At 55.3% G+C, this 17,794-nt stretch overlaps 1 protein-coding gene across 1 annotated transcript in view; it reads right to left on the bottom strand.

The window, feature by feature from the left end:
* Positions 1-1,679: 1,679 nt before the first annotated feature.
* LOC142915787 (mutS protein homolog 4-like) overlaps positions 1,680-17,794 on the bottom strand; it is a 34,534-nt gene continuing 18,419 nt past the window's right edge. Inside the window, exons 12-21 of the mRNA XM_076061462.1 lie at positions 15,426-15,603; positions 14,347-14,475; positions 12,145-12,248; positions 10,700-10,824; positions 9,863-10,063; positions 9,330-9,448; positions 7,997-8,125; positions 7,637-7,898; positions 3,428-3,516; positions 1,680-3,331 (exon numbers count right to left, since the gene is read on the bottom strand). Coding sequence (XP_075917577.1) covers positions 3,140-3,331; positions 3,428-3,516; positions 7,637-7,898; positions 7,997-8,125; positions 9,330-9,448; positions 9,863-10,063; positions 10,700-10,824; positions 12,145-12,248; positions 14,347-14,475; positions 15,426-15,603 — 1,528 coding nt within the window. The 3' untranslated portion in view covers positions 1,680-3,139. The remainder of the gene's footprint in view (positions 3,332-3,427; positions 3,517-7,636; positions 7,899-7,996; positions 8,126-9,329; positions 9,449-9,862; positions 10,064-10,699; positions 10,825-12,144; positions 12,249-14,346; positions 14,476-15,425; positions 15,604-17,794) is intronic.

Below are 17,794 nucleotides of genomic sequence, written 5' to 3'. Positions count from 1 at the left end.
GTCAAGGCGCTTGGTGTTTTTCTTCTCACACAGCTTAAAGGTCGTGATCTAAGCGTGGCTTCTTCCACTCCAGCGCTGTCCTCCAGACAGTCTCGTCCCTTCACCTGATGAAGGCCGCTTGTGTTGTGGCCGAAACGTCGTGATTTTTTGTTATTTTATTTTCAACTACGTGACTTTACCCAATAGAACCAAGAGTATGGATCCTAGCAGTCACGAAAGCTTTAAATCTAGAATGCATTTAATAACCCAACTTGTTTCTGTGATACTGTGCAAGCCCAGAGTTAATAAATACTCGTCAGGGCGCTTTGTCCGAGCTGTGTGTGTGTGGCGCTGACCCCTGGTGACCAGCACAGAGGGCACGGCACGGAGCCACAGCAATTCCACCACAGCTGTTGACGACCACGCCTTGTTCAACACCACACACACGTGACTTCCTCCTCATGCACCTAGCCTGGCACAGCAGTACAACACACACACGTCACCTGCTGGGTCTGTCACGTGACTTCATGCAACTAGCCTGGCACAGCAGTACAACACACGGCACCTGCTGGGTCTGTCTCTGTCACCTCCTGGTGCACCTAGCCTGGCACAGCAGTACAACACACACGCCACCTGCTGGGTCTGTCACGTGACTTCCTCGTGCACCTAGCCTGGCACAGCAGTACAACCCACGTCACCTGCTGGGTCTGTCTCTGTGACCTCATGCACCTAGCCTGGCACAGCAGTACAACACATGGCACCTGCTGGGTCTGTCTCTGTGACCTCATGTACCTAGCCTGGCACAGCAGTACAACCCATGGCACCTGCTGGGTCTGTCTCTGTGACCTCATGCACCTCGCCTGGCACAGCAGTACAACCCATGACACCTGCTGGGTCTGTCTCTGTGACCTCCTCATGCACCTAGCCTGGCACAGCAGTCAACACACGTCACCTGCTGGGTCTGTCTCTGTGACCTCGTGCACCTAGCCTGGCACAGCACTACAACCCACGGCACCTGCTGGGTCTGTCTCAGTGACCTCATACACCTAGCCTGGCACAGCAGTACAACCCATGGCACCTGCTGGTCTGTATCTGTGACCTCATGCACCTAGCCTGGCACAGCAGTACAACCCCGGCACCTGCTGGGTCTGTCTCAGTGACCTCATGCATCTAGGCTGGCTGATTTTAACGACACAACATTTATATATTTACGCCATCTAAACCAACAAAACCTCTATTACGGACTCAATCACTCACTCGGCACTCACTCACTCAGCCAGTCACTCACTCAGCCAGTCACTCACTCAGCCAGTCACCCACTCAGCCAGTGACTCACTCAGCCAGTCATTCACTCAGCCAGTCACTCACTCACTCAGCCAGTCACTCAGCCAGTGACTCACTCACTCAGCCAGTCACCCACTCAGCCAGTCACTCACTCACTCAGCCAGTGACTCACTCAGCCAGTCACTCACTCACTCAGCCAGTCACTTAGCCAGTCACTCTGCCAGTCACTCACTCAGCCACTCACTCACTCAGCCAATCACTCACTCACTCACTCAACCACTCACTCACTCAGCCAGTCACTCACTCAGCCAGTCACTCACTCACTCAGCCAGTGACTCACTCACTCAGCCAGTGACTCACTCAGGAGCTCAGCTGCTTACTCAGTCGCTTGCTCACGAAATTACTCAATCACTGAGCCAGTTTGACAGTAAACTTTATGTTTATATATCCAACAACACAGCACGAAATAACATCATCGTCTGGCTAATCAGGACCTCCGTCAGCCTACCCCACACCACACAATGGTACCCACATGCTTACCCCTCCACCGTGGTGGTGGTGGTGCTGGAATTGGTGGTGGTGGTGCTAGCATTGGTGGTGTTGGATCGTGGTGGTGTTGGTGGTGTCGTTCAGTGGGTGTTAGCGGTGGTGGTGTTGGTGGTGGTGGTGTCGTTCAGTGGGTGTTAGCGGTGGTGGTGTTGGTGGTGGTGTCGTTCAGTGGGTGTTAGCGGTGGTGGTGTTGGTGGTGGTGTCGTTCAGTGGGTGTTAGCGGTAGTGGTGGTGGTGTCGTTCAGTGGGTGTTAGCGGTGGTGGTGTTGGTGGTGGTGTCGTTCAGTGGGTGTTAGCGGTGTTGGTGGTGGTGTCGTTCAGTGGGTGTTAGCGGTGGTGGTGGTGGTGTCGTTCAGTGGGTGTTAGCGGTGGTGGTGGTGTTTATGGTGGTGTTGGTGGTGGTGTCGTTCAGTGGGTGTTAGCGGTGGTGGTGGTGTTGGTGGTGTCGTTCAGTGGGTGTTAGCGGTGGTGGTGTCGTTCAGTGGGTGTTAGCGGTGGTGTTGGTGGTGGTGTTGGTGGTGGTGTCGTTCAATGGGTGTTAGCGGTGGTGGTGGTGTTGGTGGTGTCGTTCAGTGGGTGTTAGCGGTGGTGGTGGTGTCGTTCAGTGGGTGTTAGCGGTGGTGGTGGTGTTGGTGGTGGTGTCGTTCAGTGGGTGTTAGCGGTGGTGGTGTTGGTGGTGGTGTCGTTCAGTGGGGGTTAGCGGTGGTGGTGGTGTTGGTGGTGGTGTCGTTCAGTGTGTGTTAGCGGTGGTGGTGGTGTTGGTGGTGGTGTCGTTCAGTGGGTGTTAGCGGTGGTGGTGGTGTTGGTGGTCGTGTCCTTCAGTGGGTGTTAGCGGTGGTGGTGGTGGTGTCGTTCAGTGGGTGTTAGCGGTGGTGGTGGTGGTGGTGTCGTTCAGTGGGTGTTAGCGGTGGTGGTGGTGTTGGTGGTCGTGTCCTTCAGTGGGTGTTAGCGGTGGTGGTGGTGGTGTCGTTCAGTGGGTGTTAGCGGTGGTGGTGGTGGTGTCGTTCAGTGGGTGTTAGCGGTGTTAGCGGTGGTGGTGTTGGTGGTGGTGTCGTTCAGTGTGTGTTAGCGGTGGTAGTGGTGGTGGTGGTGTCGTTCAGTGGGTGTTAGCGGTGGTGTTGGTGGTGGTGTCGTTCAGTGGGTGTTAGTGGTGGTGGTGTTGGTGGCGGTGTCGCTCAGTGGGTGTTAGCGGTGGTGGTGTTGGTGTCGTTCAGTGGATGTTAGCGGTGGTAGTGGTGGTGGCGGCGTCGTTCAGTGGGTGTTAGTGGTGTTGGTGGTGGTGTCGTTCAGTGGGTGTTAGCGGTGGTGGTGTTGGTGGTGGTGTTGTTCAGTGGGTGTTAGCGGTGGCGTCAGCGATGTGCTCCAGCTCGTCGAGGTACCGCTGTCTCAGCGACCCCAGGTACGTGGCCAGGCTGGCTCCGTCCAGCCGCGAGTGTCGCGCCGCCTGGCCCAGCCGCGTCGCGAGGCGGTGGACGGCCGCTCGGCGCAGCACGGGCGCGGAGTCGGCCTGACGCTCCATCTGGGGGGGGTCGCGGAGGGGTCACGGGGGGGGGGGGTCACGGGCGGGTCGCGGGGGGGTCGCGGCGGGGGTGTCGGCGGGGGTCAGCGTTGTTACCCAGCTCTTGCCGCCGATCCGAGCCAGAAGCCCCGTGGCGTCGCGCAGCAGGGAGGGCGGCAGCGATGACAGCGTGGCCATCTCCAGACCTGGACGCGGGGCACGCGGAGGGGGAGGGGGAGGGGGGGTGGGAGGGGGAGGGTGGTGGCCGTGAGACGCCGACCGCGTCGCGGAAGGCGACGGCTTCTTCTTCACGATGTTTGAGGCGCCGGCGGCCTCGGCAGGGCCGTCCCCACTTTGTGCCGCGATGAGTTTTTCCGGGCCGAGGGGTTTCCCCCCTCCCACTACCGGGACCTCGCGGAAATGCTCGGCAAATCTGAAAACCTGTTCCCTGGGGGTCGGAGATCGGGTCACCGTTCTTTCCCCCAATGATGGTAATTGGTTGTGGCGCCGCAGGTTACTTTCTTGATGGGAGTTAAAGAGCGATTTGTGATCGCGGGCCACTGATGCAGACTCCATCTCCTCGGCAACCCGCGACCGCCACCCATCCTTGCGGCGCCTCGCGGCTCTCCGAACCTCCGAGCGAGGGCTGCGGTAAGCCTCCTCATTCTCCGCCGTGGGATTCTGTAGCCGATGATAGTGGGCCTGTCGCCATCCTGAACACCTCCTCTGTCAGCCAGGGTCTCTGGGGAGGTCTGGACCGCGTACCCAAAGCAGCCATTTCAGCTGCATGAGTCACAGTCCTAAACCTCGCCCATTTACCCTCGACATCAGGAGGAGTGGGGGACGATGCCAATCCCAGCCGGCAGAGCATGCCACTAAGGGTTTGAATGGGGTCCTGGATGTACACCCACCACCGGAGTGGAAGAATTGCAGGTGCATCTTACAGATTACAAGTCGATGGTCAGAGGGCAGATCAGCTCCACGGTAGGTCCTGGTGTCAGGGACATGGGCTCGCATCCGCTGGTCCGTCACTATGTAGTCCAGCAGATGTTCTTGCTTGGACCCGGCATGCATCCATGATGTTGTGTGGATGCACCGATGCCGGAACAACGTGTTGGTATTTACAAGCCCATGGGCTGCACAAAAATGTAGCAGCCTCCTGCCGTTGTAATTGAGCTGGTCTGGCCCATTCCTTCCAATCACTCCAGACCAGGTGCATCATGACCAACTCGGGCATTCACCCAACAAGATGACTATCCCGAGGGGCCACTTTAGCTCGCACCTGTGACAGGAGGTCATAGAAGGCATCCGACTCATCGGCCTTGCCTGGATCCCTCCACGGATGTTCGTCTTCGGTGGGGGCATAAGTAACCACGACCACCACTCCTCACATCCGGTTGTTGGGAAGGCGAGCCCAAAGTAGCCTGGGGCTTACAGCTTCCCACACCTCACCACCACGCTCCCACGCCCCCTTCATTCTTTTGTTTAGAAGAAGAGCCACTCCCTGTTGTTTGGCAGTCTCCTGCCGTGAGAAGAGGACTGTCCACCCCTCATGGTGGTAGGAGCCAGAGCCGGTCCACCGGACCTCCTGAATACCACAGAGATCCAGGCGGTACCGGTCCAGCTCCCGACAGAGGAGTGGCAGCCTCTCCTCCGCAGTGAGCGTTCGAACATTCCACGTGGCCACCCGTAGTGGTTTTTCGTTGTTTCTGGAGGAGCCCCGAGGGTAGATATTCAGTCTCCTGGCTCTGCCAAATGGGGTTTGGTCAGGAGACGTCATAGACGCCTGTCCCCCCGGGGCCTCCGGCACAAGCTTATTAGTTACATATTTCGGTTTAACTCGTGGTTTCGTGGTAATTAATTGAAGGTGGAAGGGTTACCAGCCCCTCGCACCTGTCCAGAGCCCCCGTTTAGCCCCTGTGGTAGACACATTTGCCATGAGGGGAGGAGCCAATCAAAATTGGATCTCCCCCCAAAGCACTGTCCACGACAGAGTTGCCTGTCCGGCACCGCGAGGAGGTAGGGGGTTGTTTTGCCGGACCACACACACACACATGTACACACACACACACGTACACACACACACACGTACACAACAACAACAACAACAACCGCCATTCGCCACTAAGTGGCGGTGACGTCACCACGACGCTTGTGCCAGGCTATGTGCACCGTGAGGCCACGTGAAGTGTCGAACGCCCGCTGGCAGGAGGTCACTGGGCAGACCCAGGTGCCACGGGTCAACTGACTGAGATGACTGGCTGATGCACCACCTGTGCCCCCTACTGTGCCAACCTGCTGTGCTTTAGCCACCCGGCGCTCCGCTCGTTGTTCTGAGCATCGCTCCTCCGCCCTCCGTTGTTGTTGGAGGGCGACTGCCTCCAACTGCCCAGTAGCATCCTTCATGAGCCTCCTCCACAGAGGCCGATCTTGACACCGCTGGTACCAGTCATCGGCAAGTCCACTCAGCTCCACGTCCTCCTGTACCACATCACTCCATCTCTTCTCTAGCCCGTGCCGTGCCTGCTTAGCCCCCTCAATCCGGCCAAACAAAAGCTGTTTCGGCATGCGGGCTACATGACCCAGCCATCGCAGCCTTGCCTGCCGGAGGAGCTCACCGATGGGACCCTGCCCAGATCTTTCAAGGATTTGTGAGCTCCTCACACAATCCAGTCTGGTTAAACCCAGGATGGATCGTAGGCAGGCCAGCCTAAATGTTTCTAACCGGCGAAGATGTTCCACTAGGGGGGTCCACGTTTCGCAAGCGTAGAGAAGGGAGGGAATGACCGTGGCCGAGAAGACCTGAAGCTTAGTGCGGAGCGACAGACCAGGTAGCTTCCACACAGCGTTACGCAACCGATGAAAAGATATTGCCGCTCGACTGATTCGGAGTGAGACCTCTGCTGTTAAACTGGAGCCAGTCATAAGCACACTGCCCAGGTATGGGAAACTCTCCACTCTCTCCACAACTGCCCCATCACCGATTGGGAGTTGTGGGGGTGTAGTGTCCGATGGTACAAAATACCCAGGCAGGTGCTTAGTTTTGGTGGGGCTGATGGTAAGGCCCCACCTCTTAGTGGCACGCTCCAGTCTCAGCAGCAGCGTCTCCAACTCCTCCTCTGACTGAGCAGCTATTACCAAATCATCAGCATACATAACGTGGTTGAGCAATAGGGAGCCATCCCTTGACCGCACCCGGGCATCGATTAGCCTCCCATTATATCTGTACCATATGGAGATTCCCCCGGTACAGCTATTGAAGGCTTCACGAACTACGTGGTCAAAATAGATGTTAAATAATGTGGGAGCCAGAGGACATCCCTGTCGCACCCCAAGGTGTACAGGGAATGGCTCTGACTCCCAGCCACGTAGTTTTACCCGGGCCCGCTCACCATCATGAAGGTCCTTAATGATCGTGAGCAGAGGGTCAGGTACTCCAAAAGCACGAAGAACACACACACGTACACATACACACAACAACAACAACAACCGCCATTCGCCACTAAGTGGCGGTGACGTCACCACGACGCTTGTGCCAGGCTATGTGCACCCTGAGGCCACGTGAAGTGTCGAACGCCCGCTGGCAGGAGGTCACGGGGCAGACCCAGGTGCCACGGGTCGACTGACTGAGATGACTGGCTGATGCACCACCTGTGCCCCCTACTGTGCCAACCTGCTGTGCTTTAGCCACCCGGCGCTCCGCTCGCTGTTGTGAGCGTCGCTCCTCCGCCCTCCGTTGTTGTTGGAGGGCGACTGCCTCCAACTGCCCAGTAGCATCCTTCACGAGCCTCCTCCACAGAGGCCGATCTTGACACCGCTGGTACCAGTCATCGGCAAGTCCACTCAGCTCCACGTCCTCCTGTACCACATCACTCCATCTCTTCTCTAGCCCGTGCCGCGCCCGCTTAGCCCCCTCAATCCGGCCAAACAAAAGCTGTTTCGGCATGCGGTGGCTGGGCATGCGGGCTACATGACCCAGCCATCGCAGCCTTGCCTGCCGGAGGAGCTCACCGATGGGACCCTGCCCAGATCTTTCAAGGATTTGTGAGCTCCTCACACAATCCAGTCTGGTTAAACCCAGGATGGATCGTAGGCAGGCCAGCCTAAATGTTTCTAACCGGCGAAGATGTTCCATTAGGGGGGTCCACGTTTCGCAAGCATAGAGAAGGGAGGGAATGACCGTGGCCGAGAAGACCTGAAGCTTAGTGCGGAGCGACAGACCAGGTAGCTTCCACACAGCGTTACGCAACCGATGAAAAGATATTGCCGCTCGACTGATTCGGAGTGAGACACATACACACACGTACACACACACACGCGTAGTACCATAGTGCGTGTCCGGCGTGTGCCCCTGCGTGTCCGGCGTGTGCCCCTGCACCAGCTTGTACGTGCACGTTACACGTGGCACCGTCCGCGAGTCGTCGGCACCAGCGGCTTTACCGTCACGACGGCCGGCCCAGGGCAGCTGCTGCTGCTGCTGCTGCTGCTGATTGCGCGACTCCACCAGGAAGTGGCTGTTGGAGACGTTGGGGTAGAGGGTAGAGAGGTGGCTCAGCTCCAGGTGGTGGGTGGCGAAGATGGTGAACGTCTGGGGGGGGGGGGGGGGAGACACACAGGGGTGGTGAGGGTGGTGAGGGTGGTGAGTGTGAGTGGTGAGTGTGAGTGGTGAGTGTGAGTGGTCACCACCTTGCGCTGCAGGAGACACTCACAGACCGAGTGACAGATCCCCAGGGCCTCGTGGACCCCGGTGCCCCTCCCGAGCTCGTCGATGATCACCAGAGAGCGGTCGGTGGCTGTGCGAACTATGTAGTTCACCTGGGGTCATGGGGTCACCGGGGTCACCCACCCACCCACCACACACACACACCACTCACCACTCACACTCACTCACTCACCACCTCACTCACTCACCACCCACTCACCCACCCCCACCCACACCCACACCCACACCCACCCACCACCACCCACTCACCCCCCACCCACTCACACACCACCCACCACCCACACCACTCACCCACCCACTCACCCACCCCACCCACCACCCACCCCACTCACCCACCACCCCACCCACCACCCACCCACTCACCCACTCACCCCACCCAACCACTCACCCACCCACTCACTCACCCACCCACCCACTCACCCACCCACTCACCCACCCAAACCACTCACCCACTCACTCACTCACCCACCCACTCACCCACCCACTCACCCACCCAACCACTCACCCACCCACTCACTCACCCACCCACCCACTCACCCACCCTCTCACTCAACCACCCACTCACCCACTCACTCACCCACCCAACCACTCACCCACCTACCCACTCACCCACCCACTCACACACCCACTCACCAACACACTCACGCACCTACCCAACCACTCACCCACCCACTCACCCACCCAACCACTCACCCACCCACTCACCCACCCACTCACTCACACACCCACTCACCCACTCAATCACACACCCACCCACCCACTCACCCACCCACTCACACACCAGCCCACCCACCCACTCACCCACCCTCTCACTCACCCACCCACTCACCCACCCACTCACACACCCACTAACCCACCCACTCACCCACCCACTCACCAACCCACTCACCCACCTACCCAACCACTCACCCACCCACTCACCCACCCAACCACTCACCCACCCACTCACTCACCCACCCACTCACACACCCACCCACCCACTCACCCACCCTCTCACTCAACCACCCACTCACTCTCTCACACACCCAACCAACCACTCACCCACCCACTCACACACCCACCCACTCACCCACCCAACCACTCACCCACCCACTCACTCACCCACCCACTCACACACCCACCCACCCACTCACCCACCCTCTCACTCAACCACCCACTCACTCTCTCACACACCCAACCAACCACTCACCCACCCACTCACACACCCACCCACTCACACACCCAACCAACCACTCACCCACCCACTCACCCACCCACCCACCCACTCACCCACCCACCCTCTCACTCCCCACCCACCTCTCTCATCTCGATGGTGAAGGTGGAGGAGAGTGGCTGGATGTCGTCGTCCACACCGATGCGAGTGAAGATCTGATCAGCGATCCTCACGCAGGCAAAGTCGGCTGGCACGAAGCAACCTGAAGCAGTGGTAGCACCCAAACACTCACTCACTTACTTACTCACCTACTCACTCACTCAAACACTCACTCACTCACTTACTCACCTACTCACTCACTCAAACACTCACTCACTTACTTACTCACCTACTCACTCACTCAAACAATCACTCACTTACTTACTCACCTACTCACTCAATCACTCAAACACTCACTCACTCACTTACTCACCTACTCACTCACTCAAACACTCACTCACTTACTTACTCACCTACTCACTCACCAACTCACTCACTCACCCACCCACTCACTCACCAACTCACCCACTCACTCACCAACCAACTCACTCACCAACTCACCCACCCACTCACCAACTCACTCACTCACTCACCCACCCACTCACTCACTCACCAACTCACCCCCCCACCCACTCACCGATCTGTGCCATCACCTGGCAGAGTGCCACCTGTCTCAGCAGCGTGGACTTGCCGCTGTTGTTGGGCCCCGTGACAATGAGGAAGTTGGAGGCGTCCGACAGGAAGACGTCGTTAGGCACCAGCGGCCAGCCCAGCACCCGCTCCAGGATGGGGTGGCGAGCCCCTTTGAGGGCCAGCGTGTCAGAGAATTCCGGACGGACTGCAGCTCACCACAGACAGTGGGGGGGAGGTCACGGGAGGTCACGGGGGTGAAGGTCATGGGGGTGGAGGTCAAGGGGGGGAGGTCACGGGGGGGAGGTCATGGGGGGGAGGAGTCAAGGGGGGAGGTCGCGGGGTAGAGGTCACAGGGCGGAGGTCACGGGGGCGGAGGTCATGGTGGCGGAGGTCACATGGGGAGGTCACAGGGGTGAAGGTCACGGGGGCGGAGGTCACGGGGGCGGAGGTCACGGGGGGAGGTCACGGGGGGTGAAGGCCACTCACTCACTCATCCACTCACCCACTCACTCCCTCACTCACTCACCCACCCACTCACTCACCCACCCACCCACTCACTCACTCCCTCACTCACCCACTCACCCACTCACTCACTCACTCACCCACCCACCCACTCACTCACTCCCTCACTCACCCACTTACCCACTCACTCACCCACCCACCCACCCACTCACTCACCCACCCACCCACTCACTCACTCACCCACCCACCCACTCACTCACTCACTCACCCACCCACCTACTCACCCACTCACCCACTCACTCACCCACCGACTCACTCACCCACCCATCCACTCACCCACTCACTCACCCACTCACTCACCCACCCACCCACCGCGTACCGGACTTGGTGAGCGTGGTGCGGTGAGCAAATGCCAGCAGCATGTCCACCATGGACACTGCGTCAGCAAGCTTGTAGAGACACACAATGTCCTCCCGGATCTCCGCAAACAGCTTAGACAACACCCTGGGCACGGAGACAGAGCGGGGGTCACCCTCCCCCCCCCAAAGGGTGTTGTGTAAAGAGTAGTGTACAGTAGTGTATAGTGTGCATAGTGTAGTGTACAGTAGAGTATAGTGTAGTGTATAGTGTAGTGCATAGTGTAGTGTAGTAGTGTACAGTAGTGTATAGTGTAGTGTATAGTGTAATGTATAGTGTAGTGTAGTAGTGTACAGTACTGTATAGTGTAGTGTATAGTAGTATAGTGTAGTGTATACTGTAGTGTATCGTGTATAGTGTAGTGCATAGTGTAGTGTATAGTGTAGTGTACAGTAGTGTATAGTGTAGTGTATAGTGTAGTGCATAGTGTAGTGTACAGTAGAGTATAATGTAGGGTATAGTGTAGTGTAGAGTGTAGTGTATAGTGTAGTGTATAGTGTAGTGCATAGTAGTGTATAGTGTAGTGTATAGTGTAGTGTATAGTGTAGTGTAGTAGTGTACAGTAGTGTATAGTAGTGTATAGTGTAGTGCATAGTGTAATGTATAGTGTAGTGTATAGTAGTGTATAGTGTAGTGTATAGTGTAGTGCATAGTGTAATGTATAGTGTAGTGTATAGTGTAGTGTAGTAGTGTACAGTAGTGTATAGTGTAGTGTATAGTGTAGTGTATAGTGTAGTGTATAGTAGTGTATAATGTAGTGTATAGTGTAGTGTATAGTGTAGTGCATAGTGTAGTGTATAGTAGTGTATAGTGTAGTGTATAGTGTAGTGTATAGTGTAGTGTATATTGTAGTGTATAGTGTAGTGTATAGTGTAGTGTATAGTAGTGTAGTGTATAGTGTAGTGTATGGTGTAGTGTATAGTGTAGTGTATAGAAGTGTAGTGTATAGTGTAGTGTATAGTAGTGTAGTGTATATTGCAGTGTATATTGTAGTGTGTAGTAGTGTAGAGTATAGTGTAGTGTATAGTAGTGTAGTGTATAGTGTAGTGTATAGTGTAGTGTAGTGTATAGTGTAGTGTATAGTAGTGTATAGTGTAGTGTATAGTGTAGTGTATAGTAATGTATAGTGTAGTGTATAGTGTAGTGTATAGTAGTGTATAATGTAGTGTATAGTGTAGTGTATAGTAGTATAGTGTAGTGTATAGTGTAGTGTATAGTAGTGTATAGTGTAGTGTATAGTGTAGTGTGTAGTGTAGTGTATAGTGTAGTGTATAGTGTAGTGTATAGTAGTGCAGGGCATAGCCAGGGGGTTCCTCTGCAACCCCCACAGGTAGAAGCGGCAGTGAGTCAAGGAACAGATGGAGATTAGTCCACCACACTCTGCCTGGGGCAGGGGTGTTCCCTCACACGTTGGACATGAGGTAGATCTCCTCCACGGCCTCTTGGCTGCGGCAGTTCAGCCTCATGAGGTCCATGGTGGTGTAGCTGAGAAGGTTCCCACGTTTGCTCACCTGGTGAGTGAGGGGTGTTGAGTGGTGAGTGAGGGGTGGTGAGTGAGGGGTGTGGTGAGTGGTGAGTGAGGGGTGGTGAGGGGTGGTGAGTGGTGAGTGAGGGGTGGTGAGTGGTGAGTGAGGGGTGGTGAGTGGTGAGTGAGGGGTGGTGAGTGGTGAGTGAGGGGTGGTGAGTGGTGAGTGAGGGGTGGTGAGTGGTGAGTGGTGAGTGAGGGTGGTGAGTGGTGAGTGAGGGGTGGTGAGTGGTGAGTGAGGGGTGGTGAGTGGTGAGTGAGTGGTGGTGAGTGGTGAGTGGTGAGTGAGGGTGGTGAGTGGTGAGTGAGGGTGGTGAGTGGTGAGTGGTGGGGTGAGTGGTGGTGATTGGTGAGTGGGGGGTGGTGAGTGATGAGTGAGTGGTGGTGAGTGGTGAGTGAGGGGTGGTGAGTGGTGAGTGATGAGTGAGTGGTGAGTGAGGGGTGGTGAGTGGTGAGTGAGGGTTGGTGAGTGGTGAGTGAGGGGTGTGGTGAGTGGTGAGTGAGGGTGGTGAGTGGTGAGTGAGGGGTGGTGAGTGGTGAGTGAGGGGTGGTGAGGGGTGAGTGAGGGGTGTGGTGAGTGGTGGGGTGAGGGGTGAGACTCACACGTAGACACATAGACTCACACATAGACTCACACATAAACACATAGACTCACACATAGACACATAGACTCACACATAGACTCACACATAGACTCACACATAGACACATAGACTCACACATAGACTCATAGACTCACACATAGACACATAGACTCACACATAGACTCACACGTAGACACACACATAGACTCACACATAGACACATAGACTCACACATAGACTCATAGACTCACACATAGACACATAGACTCACACATAGACTCATAGACTCACACATAGACACATAGACTCACACATAGACTCACACATAGACTCACACATAGACACATAGACTCACACATAGACTCATAGACTCACACATAGACACATAGACTCACACATAGACTCACACGTAGACACACACATAGACACATAGACTCACACATAGACACATAGACTCACAGATAGACTCACACACAGATACACATAGACTCACACATAAACACATAGACCCACACATAGACACATAGACTCACACATAGACTCACATATAGACTCACACGTAGACACATAGACTCAAACATAGACTCATAGACCCACACATAGACTCACACGTAGACACATAGACTCACACATAGACACACACATAGACACATAGACTCACACATAGACACATAGACTCACACATAGACACAGACCCACACGTAGACACATAGACTCACACATAGCCTCACACCTAGACACATAGACTCACACGTAGACACAGACTCACACATAGTCTCACACCTAGACACATAGACTCACACATAGACTCACACATAGACACAGACTCACACATAGACACAGACTCACACTTAGACACATAGACTCACACATAGACACAGACTCACACCTATACACATAGACACACCTAGACACAGACTCACACCTATACACATAGACTCACACATAGACTCTGGGTCTATGAGTGGTGAGTCTGTGAGTGGTGAGTCTATGAGTGGTGAGTCTGAGTCTCTGTGTGATGAGTCTATGGGTCTCTGCGTGGTGAGTCTGTGGGTCTCTATGTGATGAGTTTATGGGTCTCTGCATGGTGAGTCTATGGGTCTCTGTGTGATGAGTCTCTGGGTCTCTGTGTGATGAGTCTATGGGTCTCTGTGTGATGAGTCTATGGGTCTCTGTGTGAGTCTATGAGTCTCTGTGTGGTGAGTCTGTGGGTCTCTGTGCGATGAGTCTATGGGTCTCTGTGCAATGAGTCTATGGGTCTCTGTGTGATGAGTCTATGGGTCTCTGTGTGATGAGTCTATGGGTCTTTGTGTGATGAGTCTATGGGTCTCTATGTGATGAGTCTATGAGTCTCTGTGTGGTGAGTCTGTGGGCTCTGTGCGATGAGTCTATGGGTTTCTGTGCGATGAGTCTATGGGTCTCTGTGCGATGAGTCTATGAGTCTGTGTGGTGAGTCTGTGAGTCTCTGTGTGGTGAATCTGTGAGTCTCTGTGCGTTGACCTTGATGAAGACCTCTGGCAGACGCTGTTCGGGCTGCAGGGAGTGAGCGGACGTCTGGATGTAAAAGCCACGCACGGCGCTGTAGCTCATGGACATGGGCAGGTTGTGAATCTCGGAGAGCTGTTTGATGATCTCTGGGAGAGAGAGAATGGGCAGGTTGTGAATCTCGGAGAGCTGTTTAATGATCTCTGGGAGAGAGAGAATGGGCAGGTTGTGAATCACGGAGAGCTGTTTGATGATCTCTGGGAGAGAGAGAATGGGCAGGTTGTGAATCACGGAGAGCTGTTTGATGATCTCTGAGAGAGAGAATGGGCAGGATGTGAATCACGGAGAGCTGTTTGATGATCTCTGGGAGAGAGAATGGGCAGGTTGTGAATCACGGAGAGCTGTTTGATGATCTCTGAGAGACAGAATGGGCAGGTTGTGAATCACGGAGAGCTGTTTGATGATCTCTGGGAGAGAGAGAATGGGCAGGTTGTGAATCTCGGAGAGCTGTTTGATGATATCTGGGAGAGAGAGAATGGGCAGGTTGTGAATCTCGGAGAGCTGTTTGATGATCTCTGAGAGAGAGAATGGGCAGGTTGTGAATCTCGGAGAGCTGTTTGATGATCTCTGAGAGAGAGAATGGGCAGGTTGTGAATCTCGGAGAGCTGTTTGATGATCTCTGGGAGAGAGAGAATGGGCAGGTTGTGAATCACGGAGAGCTGTTTGTTGATCTCTGGGAGAGAGAGAATGGGCAGGTTGTGAATCACAGAGAGCTGTTTGATGATCTCTGGGAGAGAGAGAGTGGGCAGGTTGTGAATCACGGAGAGCTGTTTGTTGGTCTCTGAGAGAGAGAGATTGGGCAGGGGAGAGAGGGGGAAGAGTGGGGGAGAAAGGAGGAGAGGGGGGGGGAGATGATGGTGGAACCCACGACCTCCTGCGTACCAGGCGAGGTAGTTGACATCTCGCAGCCACCGTGATGATGACGATGATGAGAGAGACACGCAAACTCCAAACGTACAGCAGCAGGCGGTAGAGAGAGAGGAAGAGAGAGATACAAAGACGGCCGGGGAGGGCTACGGGTGGGTCAGCCGTGCCGTGCCTTCGATGTCTCCGACGGCCTCGGAGAGGATGCGCCGAGCGAGGTCCAGGAAGCCGTTGAGGCCGGGGCGCACGACGTGGCAGCGCCGTGTCCTGGCCGAGAGGAGGTTGCCCTTGCGGAAGGGCAAATCGTCGGTCAGCACCGTGCGCAGCTTGGCCAGGATCGCAGGGAACCTGGCACGGGGACAGCGGGGGAGGAGACGCGGTGGGGGTTGTGGTGTCGCCGCCGCCATCGACGCCGCCACCGTCGCCGACAACAACAACGACAACGGCAACCGCCGTTCACCACTAAGTGGCGGTGACGTCACCACGACGCTTGTGCCAGGCCATGTGCACTTCGAGGCCACGTGAAGTGTTGAACGCACGCTGGCACGAAGGTCACGGGGCAGACCGAGGTGCCAGGGGGGGACTGAGTGAGATGAGTGGCTGATGCACCACCTGTGCCTCCTACTGTGCCAACCCGCTGTGCTTTAGCCACCCGGCGCTCCGCTCGTTGTTGTGAGCATCGCTCCTCCGCCCTCCGTTGTTGTTGGAGGGCGACTGCCTCCAACTGCCCAGTAGCGTCCTTCATGAGCCTCCTCCACAGAGGCCGATCCTGACACCGCTGGTACCAGTCATCGGCAAGTCCACTCAGCTCTACGTACTCCTGTACCACGTCACTCCATCTCTTCTCTAGCCCGTGCCTCCTGTACCACACCACTCCATCTCTTCTCTAGCCCCCTTGATCCGGCTGAACAAAAGCTGTTTCGGCATGTGATCGCTGGGCATGCGGGCTGCATGACCCAGCCAACGCAGTGTTGCCTGCCGGAGGAGCTCACTGATGGGACTTTGTCCAGATCTTTCAAGGATTTGTGAGCTCCTCACACAATCCAGCCTGGTTAAACCCAGGATGGATCGTAGACAGGCCAGCCTAAATGTTTCTAACCAGCAAAGATGTTCCATTAGGGGGGTCCACGTTTCACAAGCATAGAGAAGGGAGGGAATGACTGTGGCCGAGAAGACCTGAAGCTTAGTGCGGAGCGACAGACCAGGTAGCTTCCACACAGCGTTACGCAACCGATGAAAATATAATGCCGCTTGACCGATTCCGAGTGCTGTTAAACCGGAGCCGGTCATGAGCACACTGCCCAGGTATGGGTAACTCTCCACTCTCCCCACAACTATCCCATCACCAATTGGAAGTTGTGGGGGTGGAGTGTCCGATGGCAGAAAATACCCAGGCAAGTGCTTAGTTTCAGTGGGTAAGGCTCCACTTCTTAGTGGCAAGCTCCTGGTTCAGCAGCAGCGCCTCCAACTCCTCCTCTGAGTGAGCAGCAATTCCCAGATCATCGGCATACATTACATGGTTGAACAATCGGGAGCCATCCCTTGACCGCACCCGGGCATCGATCAGCCTCCCATTCTATCTGTACCAGATGGGAATTCCTCCGGTACAGCTACTGAAGGCTTCACGAACTACGTGGTCAAAATAGATGTTTAATAATGTGGGAGCCAGAGGACATTCCTGTCGCACCCCAAGGTGTACAGGGAATGGCTCCGACTCCCGGCCACGTAGTTTTGCCTGGGCCCGCTCACTATCATGAAGGTCCTTAATGATCATGAGCAGAGGGTCAGGGACTTCGAAAGCACGAAGAACAACCCAGAGCCCAGGCCTACTGATGGTGTCATAGGCCTTGACCAGGTCAATAAAGCGGAGATGTAGGTCTTGTTGGAATTCCCTACACCTATACTATACTGTAGACAGAAAATATGACATGTTGCAGGAACGCCTTTTCCTGAAACCGCATTGGGGTTCCGCATGCCTCTCCTAAGCGTGCCTTGAAAGGCGATGTTGAATAATCCTTGCCAGGACCTTTCCCGGCACACTGAGGAGTGAGATACCCCTGTAGTTGTTACAGTCTGTGCGGTCCCCTTACTACAAAGAGGGGGACCACCAGGGCATTCTTCCAATCCTGCGGAACCCATCCAGTGGTCCAGACTGTTGTTATGATGTCATGTAGGGCAGTTTGTGAACAAACGCCACCCTCCCTCAGCATTTTGCTTGGGAGATCGTCTCTGCCCGGTGCCTTTCCTGGTCTCAGACTCTGGATCGCCTTCAGTACTTCCTCAACAGATGGCACCTCAGCCAGCTACTCAAGGGGGTGACTTCTTCCAATATTTGAGGCACCGCAGCCTCAGTAGTGTCATCCCCACTTTGGCCCACGATGTTTTCCAGGTTGAGGGATTTTCCCTCCCCCAGGACCTCACAGAAATGCTCAGCAGATATGCAAACCTGTTCCTCGGGGTCGGAGATTGGATCACTGTTCTTTCCCCTAATGATGGTAATAGGTGTGGCGCTGCTGGTTATATTTTTTATGGAGTTAAA

The sequence above is a fragment of the Petromyzon marinus genome, unplaced genomic scaffold, assembly GCF_048934315.1.
Source record: "Petromyzon marinus isolate PM22_M1 ecotype Great Lakes invasive population unplaced genomic scaffold, UKy_Petmar_22M1.pri1.0 PM_G_Scaffold_35, whole genome shotgun sequence".
Classification (NCBI taxonomy): domain Eukaryota; kingdom Metazoa; phylum Chordata; class Hyperoartia; order Petromyzontiformes; family Petromyzontidae; genus Petromyzon; species Petromyzon marinus.
The sequence above is the reverse complement of the archived record's forward strand: the minus strand, read 5'-3'. Positions and strand labels throughout refer to the sequence as shown.